Source organism: Mus caroli, chromosome 8, assembly GCF_900094665.2.
Source record: "Mus caroli chromosome 8, CAROLI_EIJ_v1.1, whole genome shotgun sequence".
Classification (NCBI taxonomy): Eukaryota; Metazoa; Chordata; class Mammalia; order Rodentia; family Muridae; genus Mus; species Mus caroli.
This window is the reverse complement of record NC_034577.1, coordinates 103,185,835-103,195,524: the sequence shown is the minus strand read 5'-3', so window position 1 is coordinate 103,195,524 and position 9,690 is coordinate 103,185,835. Positions and strand designations below refer to the sequence as shown.

General features: G+C 46.2%; 1 protein-coding gene across 6 annotated transcripts in view; it reads left to right on the top strand.

Moving 5' to 3' along the window:
- The window catches only part of Adat1 (adenosine deaminase tRNA specific 1), a 27,823-nt gene extending 18,133 nt beyond the window's left edge, over positions 1 to 9,690 (top strand). For 5 of the 6 annotated variants that reach the window (XM_029481001.1, XM_021170143.2, XM_021170147.2 and 2 more), the window contains 2 exons: positions 2,855 to 2,941; positions 6,162 to 6,588. In XM_029481001.1, the coding sequence (XP_029336861.1) occupies positions 2,855 to 2,941; positions 6,162 to 6,300 (226 nt within the window). In that variant the 3' untranslated portion in view covers positions 6,301 to 6,588. Of the gene's footprint in view, positions 1 to 2,854; positions 2,942 to 6,161; positions 6,589 to 9,405 lie in introns of those variants that run through there. The other variant, XM_021170148.2, reaches the window with a different exon arrangement.

Sequence of the window (9,690 nt, the reverse complement as noted above, 5' to 3'; positions counted from 1 at the left end):
CACTCTGTAGACCAGGCTGGCCTCGAACTCAGAAATCCGCCTGCCTCTGCCTCCCAAGTGCTGGGATTAAAGGCGTGCGCCACCACGCCCGGCTCTGTTTTGGCTTTTTGGAGACAGGGTTTCTCTATGTAGCCCTGGCTCTCCTAGAACTTGCTCTGTAGACCAGGTTAGCCTCCCCAGTGCTGGAATTGAAGGCATGAACCACCACCACCACTATGCATTGACATTTTTAAGTAGTAGTGTTTTTATTAATTCTTTGGGAATTTCATACAGTATATTTTAATCAAATTAAATCCCTCTCCCCCAACTCCCAGATGAAATATTAAAAAAAAAAAGAAAAGAAAAGAGAGAAAGAAAGATAAATGAAATAAAATAATCTAAAAGCCCCTGTGCTTTCTTTTGCAATAATCAGCAGTGTTAACTCACAGGAAAAGGCTTCCTGTCCTTGCATGTGGTCCTCTCTGCTAAAAGGACCCAGGTCTCTTAGAAAGCAGCAGCCAGAAGCAGCCACTTAGAAAAAGTCTTCCTTCGGGTCCTCAGGTAATTCAGTAGTTCCTACTGAGCATAGCTCTCCTGAAACAGCATTACTCGTGTGGTTACTGTGTCTGAAAGAACCTAATGGGGAAACCCCCTCTCAATTCCCAATTTCGGCGTGCACCCAAAGAATCATGAACAGACTGTCTTGATGTAAATACACGAGGTACTTTAATGGTGGAGCTCCAGGTCGAAATGTATCTCACGCAGGAGACACAGGAGACATTGAATTCGACCACGTGGCTCGAAAGCTAGGGGTTTTTATAGAAAAGGGGCTGGGGTTGGGGGAGGAATTGGCGAGGTTTCACATGATTGGTCCATTTAAACATCAGCAGACTGTACATGCAGATCAAGGTAACAGCAGAGCATCTGGTTAACATTTAACTTGGGTCAGAAGGGAGGCGCCAGGCCAGTCCGGACATTCTTGTATGTCTTCCCTATCTTTATGGCTAGTTGGTTCCTTTGTTCTTTGCTCTAAGCCCAGTAAGCCCTCCTAACTAGCAAGCCACATGAGTCATGGACCTTGAATAAACTTTCTGGCTAGGGCTTTGAAGTCTTGAATTTAGTTTTCTTTCTTTCATGTCCTGCTGTGGAATAAAACCTAAGGAAAGGCTTGCTTTCCTGGAGCAAGTTTCCAAATAGAGAACAGGTTTCTAGCCACCTACCCTATCCAAGCCAGGCCCATGTGCAGGCTAGCAGTCATCCATCATGAGCTATGCTCCCAGACTAATTTGCCTTATAAGCATACCTCTTGGAGTGGGGAATGAGCTGCTGACAGCATAACCCAGAAAGGCTCTGGTCTGGATCCGGCCTTAGCCCGAGTGCCGAGTATGTGCGGGCAACATCTTACCGTTACCAATGAGATGACTTCAGCAGGAAAACCCTTCAGAGTTCCTCTTGGTTCTCCAGGGAACGGATTGTCGAGAACCTTCCCAGGTGTGCTCCCAAGAGGGCATTAGACTCTGCACGCGCCTTTGCACTGTGTTGTCATGACAGTGCTAAACAGATCCCCATAGGCCTCTGTCTAGTCAGCTGGGTGGCCTGTTGAGCCTTGACGTGGATCTCCAGGACATAGAGTGTGACATGGAGTGTGACATGGTAGAAGTTTCTTGTGCATGAAATGTTCCTCTATGCTTCCATGACACTCAGTCATACACCAGGTTTGGTAGTACACACTTTCAGTCCCAACACTCAGGAAATGTTCCCCTATGCTTCCATGATACTCAGTCATACACCAGGTTTGGTAGTACACACTTTCAGTCCCAACACTCAGGAGGCAGAAACAAGCAAATATTTTTCAATCTGAAGGCTTGACTGAGATTAATTATTTTATTAGTCAATACATATAGCCAACTGATAAAATTATATTCATAGTAAAATTGCTAGGTATATGAAAAGTGAACATTTTGTTGCCTTTGGTAACCATTGAATATGTTCTCTTTAATGTTTAATAGGTGAATTTGTTCTTTTTTAATTTATTATTTTATTTATATTTTTTTCTTTTTAAAGCATTTATTTATTTTATGTATATGAGTACATTGTAGCTGTCTTCAGACATGCCAGAAGAGGGCATCAGATCCCATTATAGATGGCTGTGAGCCACCATGTGGTTGCTGGGAATTGAACTCAGGACCTTCGGAAGAGCAGTCAGTGCTCTTAACCACTGAGCCATCTCTCTAGCCCTTTAATTTCTTCTTATTATTTACATCCTGACTGCAGTTTCCCCTCCCTCCTCTCTTCCCTGTCTCCTTTCCCAACCTCCTTCCCCCCTACCCCCATCCACCCCTCAGTTTCTCTTCAGAAAAGGGCAGGGCTCCCGTGGATATCAACCAAACATGGCATATCAAGTTGCAGTAAGACTGGGCACCTTCCCTCATATTAAGACTGGACAAGGCAACCCAGTATGAGAGAAAGGTCCCAAAAGCTGACCAAAGTGTCAGAAACAGCCCCTGCTCCTACTGTTAGGAGTCCAAGAAGACCAAGTTAAACAACTGTAACATATAATGCAGAAAGAAGGCCTAGGGGTGACTTTGTTCGTGTAATAATTTTCTGAGTAGTAATTAATTAACTGGGGCCTTACGAACATGTGCCTAGTATTTAGTTATAGTAATTCGGCCCCAGGAGACTGCGTCTCAGCTGTAGGGTCTCAGCAGAAGTTTTTTGTTTGTTTGGTTTGGTTTTTTGAGACAGGGTTTCTCTGTATAGCCCTGGTTAATTGTTGGTGTGTAGATTCTGCTAGGCCACTTTATTCAGGTGAGCGCTGTGATGAGTCCTGGTTCGTGGTCACCTGGAAGTGATCTTTCCTCCTTTTTCTGAACAGATCCCGAATCAGCAAGGTGGAACTCTTTAGATCATTCCAGAAGCTGCTGAGCAGCATAGCAGAAGACGAGCAGCCGGACTCCGTCAGGTGATATTGTCTGTCCCTCTGTCCTCCTGTCTGTAAAGACTTCTCCTCTGGTTCTAGCTTATGTTTGGTGAGCTTATTAGGCTCAGTGAGCCAGTGGGCGCTTACTGCTTACCCAGAGAGAATGGGAAGTTGTCGGATTTGTGTCAGGGTCAGTTAGAGGAGAGGCCGTTCATGCAGGAAGGGGAAGGGGAAGGTTTTCATCTTACACATTTATTTACTTAATTTGAGATAGGATCTCATTGCCCAGGTTGGCCTGAAATGAAAACTCACAGTATACGCCAGCTTAAGCTTAAACCCACAGCAATTTGCCTGCTTCTGCCTCCCACATGCCAGGATGACAGCACTGGTTTTGTTGTTGGTGGTGGTGGTTTTTTTTGTTTTTGTTTTTTTCCTCATTTTATCATTTGCCTGATTGATTGCTGGGATGGGACCCAAGACCTCTGTGATGAGCTATAGGAGCACAGTCTGAAATTATCAAATTCATGGCTCCCTCCTCTTCACTAACAAAAAATTACTAAAATAATTCGAGGCCAGCCTGGTCTACAGAGTGAGTTCCAGGACAGCCAGGGCTACACAGAGAAACCCTGTCTCGAAAAACAACAACAAAAAAAAAATTACTAAAATAAAACTGAAATCAGTATTTACTGCAAGAAGCATAGTCTCTGTCCACCTGGGGTCTCCTCCCCAGGTGTCTGTATCCTCCACCACACTCCTGTGCCATCATGTGAGCATGCACACATACACACATACACACGTACATGCATACACACACAATTAAACATAATAAAATAGGGGAGATGGCTCAGAAGCTAAGAAGAGCACTGGCTACTCTTGCAGAGGACCCAGGTTCACCTCCCAGCACCCACGTCGTGGCTCACAACCGTCTGTAACCTCAGTCCCAGGGAGTCTGACACCATTTTCAGGCCTCCCCAGACACTGCACACCATGGTACTCAGGTAGGAAAAACGACCTTACACGTAATATAATTAATAATCAATAATAAGAGTAAAGAACAGGAGTGAAAGCCGGGCATGGTGGCATACGCCTTTAATCCCAGCACTTGGGAGGCAGAGGCAGGCAGATTTCTGAGTTTGAGGCCAGCCTGGTCTACAGAGTGAGTTCCAGGACAGCCAGGGCTACACAGAGAAACCCTGTCTCAAAAAACAAAACAAAACAAAACAAAACAAAGAACAGGAGTGAAACAGGATAAAATTGCATTAGTAAGGCAAGCCTCTGTATGTTATCTTTGTTGTTGTAATAAAAAAGGACCTGGTAAACACCACTTAAGGGTGACTTCTTTGGTTCACAGTTGGACGGGACAGTCCACAGTGGCAGGAAGGTGAGGTGGCAGCTTATACTGCATCCAGAATTAGGAAGCAGAGGAGCATGGGTGGTCAGCTCCACTTTTCCTTTTGTTGTCTGGGACCCCAGCCCACGTGTGGCACTGCCCGCATCCAGGGTGGGCCTTCCCCCTTGAGTCAGACCTTCCCAGAAAGCAGCACCCTCACGGACATGCCCAGAGGTTAGTTTCCATGGTGATTCAATCCAATCTAGTTGACAATGAAGATTGATTATCAGAGTCTTGGTTATTCGATGGTAAGAAGATTAATAATAATTAGCCATGTCACAGGATCGCTGAGAAGAATGTAAGTGAAAATACTGCATGTAAAGTGCTTGGCCCAGGCCTGGCTAATAGTTTAGTTGGTTTTAACAACCAGTAACAAATTTTATTTATAAAACTCTCCGGGGAGTCTGGCTGAAGACATGATGACTCAGACTCAGTAGTTAAGATCATTGGCTCCTCCTCCAGAGTTCAAGTCCCAGGACTCAGGTCTGGTGGCTCACTGCAGATCTAGGGGATCCAACGCCCTCTTCTGCACACCATGAGCATGGGGCACAAGCGTGCTGCACAGACATACACGCAGGCAAAACGCTCACAGGCATGAAATAAAATTTTTAATTAAAAAAATATCTTCTGTGAATGAGATGAATGTGCTGCAGAAGTATTAAAGAAAGATTTCTTCAGATGTCTGGAGAGATGGTAAGGAAGACTATTCAGGAGCTGTGGGGAAAGAAACTGGGCTCAGCTCCCAAGTACATGAACAAGTGGAGACTTTGAGCCAGGAGCAGAATGGAAAAAAAAATTCTAAGCTTTTTTTTTTTTGGTTTTTTGAGACAGGGTTTCTCTGTGTAGCCCTGGCTGTCCTGGAACTCACTTTGTAGACCAGGCTAGCCTCGAACCCAGAAATCCGCCTGCCTCTGCCTTCTAAGCTAATTTCAAAGCTAGGCTAGAGTAGTTCTTAGTCGATGTATACTAAATAGGATTCTTGCTAAAGGCAGGCAGGGTAATGAGCTAGAAAGTAAAAATAATAATAATAATTCCCCCTTTGAGTTAGTGTCTCATGAGGCCAAGGAGCCTCAAACTTGCTACATAGCCAAAGATGACCTTGGCAGTTCCTTCCTCCTGTCTCTGCCTTCCAAGTGCTGGGATTAGGTGTATGCTCCACACCTGGCTTACTCAGTTCTGAGGATCAAAGGCAGAGAGCTTCGTGCTGATCAGCAAGCACTCTGCCGGCTGAGCTACCCGCCCAGCCCAAAGTGATGAACTGGCTCCAGTACTGAAGGGGATGAAAGAGTGAGAGCCAGAAATGCTGTTAAACAGACACCAGAGAGTTCCAGATCACACCAGAAAGCCAGGGCAGAACTCAAGGCCAAGACAAGGACTCAGAGGACTCCCACCCACATTTTGGTCCTGGTCCAAATCTAAAGAAAATCTCCTCAGAATTACAGCTACTCAGAGTACCACCTGAGAGGCTAACAGATGTCAGCTGCAGCACACAGCAGGAGAGTGTAGATGACATGTCATGTCCTTAGGATATAAAACAGCCAAGGTTTTCGTCTCTAGGTCCTCTGGTAGAAACCCTAAGTCAGGGCTGGGGTAGACAGCTCAATTACAGGAGGAGGAGACCGCCCAGTGTACACGAACTCTGTGATCATCAGCACCACAGAGAAAAGAATGCTTTTATCTGGTTGTACAAGGGCCGTACAAAGCCTGTGTTGTGTGATTCTAACCTGCTTAAGCCTGTGTTGCTTTAACATGCACTCCCTGTGGAGTGGAGGGACAGAGTGCTCCCTCTGCTCCTCCCCTGCTGCTCCGTCGTCGCTCTGAGGGTGGGCGAGCACTCAGTCAGAGCTGTGCTTGATGGCATGTGTGCATTAGGGTAATGAAGAAGCTGGACACCTATCAGGAGTACAAGGATGCTGCGTCTGCCTACCAGGAAGCCTGGGGTGCCCTCCGCAGGATACAGCCGTTTGCATCCTGGATCAGAAACCCACCCGACTACCACCAATTTAAATGAACTCTTGCTGGTATCAGGACCCTTCGTATCGGTCTGCCTCTCCCTTCATGCTGAACAAACCTCTGCTTTTCTGGTGGTTAAATCCAAGGAGAAAGAGCTGCCTTCTCCCAGAGCGCTGCACCTCTCTGGTGTCATAAATGGATCCCAGAACCTCAGCAATCTATACTTGACTGGAGCAGCTCTGTGCTAAAATAGCCTATCAGTAATGCTCTTGGTGTCTGCCTTCAATTGTGTTTTATTGGTTCTTTAAAATACAGCATCAGATGCTTTTAAAGTAACGTGCAGCGGCTCTGGTGTATATCTTCTTACATTGATTCAGCAAGTACGCATTGGCCTGAAATCATCTTAGGATGCTGGAAGCTTTATAGCCTCTCCCGGACTCATGAAAAACATGTATTTCCTGTTTCCAGCCTTCCTTTGAGAACCATCATTTCCCAGTCCTCAGCAACTAGACATGGTTGGAGTTAGCTTTACCATCAGGCTCAGCACAGGACTAGCCTTGGAAAGCTCTGTTCTCAAACTTAACAAGAAAGGTTGGTTGGTTGGTTGGTTGGTTTGGGTTTGGGTTTTGAGAGAGAGTCTCACTTTGAAGCCACCATCATTCCCCACCCCTCTTTCTCTTTCTCTCCTCTCCCTTTCTCCCTCCCCCCCCCCCCCCCCCCCCCCCTACCTTTTGTTTGAGACATGATTCCTCTCTATAGCCTATGCTGGCGTTTAAGTCAGCGTCAAGCTAAGGGTGACCTTGAACTCTGATCTTCCCACCTCTGCCTCTAAGTGTCACCACATACTTTGCTTCCAGGATTCTCTTCTGAGCAATGTCATGAGGGNGGGTTTTGAGAGAGAGTCTCACTTTGAAGCCACCATCATTCCCCACCCCTCTTTCTCTTTCTCTCCTCTCCCTTTCTCCCTCCCCCCCCCCCCGCCCCCTTCTACCTTTTGCTTGAGACAGGATCCCTCTCTATAACCCAGGCTGGCCTTGAACTCAACGTGAAGCCAAGGGTGACCTTGAACTCTGATCTTCCCACCTCTGCCTCTAAGTGTCACCACATACTTTGCTTCCAGGATTCTCTTCTGAGCAATGTCATGAGGGCCACTATAGTCTTGTAACTGCCAGTAGCCACCATCTTTTCCTACCACACAGAGACAGCCAGCCAAGAAGGAAGGCTCCAGCCTGCACAAAACCACATGAGGCAAATGCCTGGTTTGATTGTCTTTAGTGTCTTTATCTGATGAGTGGGCCACACTGCCACAGTGTATGTGTGGCAGTAAGCAGCTGTATCAGCTGAGCAATCTTACCAGGTTCCTGTTCGAACTAAATTGTTTTCTTTTGAACTCAGTTCCCAAATGCTTTAATTTCCTACAACAAATCAGCAAAGGACGTAGCAGCTAACCTGTTTAACTGTCACCTAGGAGAGAGCACTCCGCTTATTCCCACCTGGAAGCAGAAGCTCTGCTTGCTACTCAACGTCGCTGTGGTTTATAGTGTTTTGTTTTGTTTTGTTTTGTTTTGCTTTGCTTTGCTTTGTTTTTCCACACAGGGTTTCTCTGTGTAGCCCTGGCTGTCCTGGAACTCACTTTGTAGACCAGGCTGGCCTCAAATGCAGAGATCTGCCTGCCTCTGCCTCCTGGGTGCTGAGATTAAAGTTGTGTGCCACCATGCAGTGTTCTTTTATGAGATTTTTATATTATAAAGACTTGAATTAAATGTGAAGTAGTAACATTTTTTAATTATTTCACGTCCTGACTGCACTTTCCCCTCCCCTCTCCTCCTAGTCCTTCCTCCCCAACCTCACCTTCCCCCAACCCCATCCACTCCTCCATTTCTCTTCAGAAAAGGGCAGGCCTCCAATGGATATCAACCAACCATGGCATATCAAGTTGCAGTAAGACTAGACAAGGCAACCCAAACCCAGTAGGAAGAAAGGTTCTCAAAGAGTAATATATTTTTACTCCTGAAGTTATAATCTGTCAAGTTTACTCACACCCTTAGACACTGGCATCTGGGTAGAAAACACTGAAGGCTAACCACTAAAGGCAACTTCACCTTGAGCTTCACTTATTGTCTCAAGGGCTAAAGGTGGTATTTAAACATCCAACAGCCTGCATCCTAGTTTTATGCTCTTAAAACCCAAGTTTACACTGGGGGGTTGGAGTGCACGCCTTTAATCCCAGCACTTGGAGTTCCATGTCAGCCAGAGCTGTCTGTCAGAGACAGAGAAACCCTGTCTCATAAACAACCCCCCCAAAAAAGAAAAGTTTAGAATTGTATGTATGCCTTAACATCACATCTCTGTAATCCTGGCACGTGCTTGCTTGCTTGCTTGCTTGCTTGGTCTCAGACTGTGTCTTCTGAAACCTAGGCTGCCCTGGAACTCCTTATCTTCCTAAAATCCCAAGCCCGAAAGCAGCCCTCTCCATAAGTTATCCCACGTATCCTGTCTATCCTCAGTCAGGCAGCATTATCCAGTCTGAGCCTTGGGCCAAACCCATGAAGACCTCTAGAGCCAAGGTGGCTCTGATTATCATTTGACTTGTGTCCCTCCTGTGTCCTCTCTGGGCCCTGGCTGCAGCAAACCTGGTTTCTTTGGTAAAATCAAAGAATATGAGGACATTCATGCGTATCCCCACTCCCCATCCATCCACTCCACTGGTGCCCATGGACCACCACCAGGAACAGGACGGCCAGCAGGACCCTTTGCCCCATCTCATCAGAAAAACTAGGAAGGGCCTTCCATATGGTAGGCAAATGCTCTAGCCCAACCACCAGCTCTACCCCACCCAGGGGTCTTTTTTAATTAATGTGAAGGATTTTATATTTTAAACTGTAGAAAAACTAGAAGCCCCTCAGAAATGAAGCTGCACAGGAATTGGAATAGCAACTCTACCCATACGTAATTCCACAAAATTGTGTCTTCAACTAAAAAAAAAAGCCAAATTTGGCTCTGGAGGAAAGAGTACATTTACCTGTGTGCCTAAATAGGGTCTAATGTTATGACTCTGTGTGTGCGTGTGTGTGAGAGAGAGTTTTCTTTTACTCAGAATTTTTAGAACCTAATTTGATTTAATCGTGTCTGTACAACACCTGTGTACGCACTCTTCCTTCAGGATGGAGCGATGCCACGTCAAATGCCATGTTTTATGGATTCCCCAGTGCCAGGCATGAGCTCACTGAGGAAATGAAGTTGCTGTGGAGAAGACGGGGCTGCACTGGCGGCCAGTGCCTCGCTGGCGAGGTGCAGGCCCCCTGTCTGACCCGCTTGTGTCTGTGGCTGCTGGAAAGCTGCCTCCACCCAGACCTTGACATTTTTGGCCTAAGAACAAGGTTCCTAAGCCAGAGTTTCTAAACAACAGCCGTCCTGCCACCAATAAAACCAGAACTTGTGTTTTGTG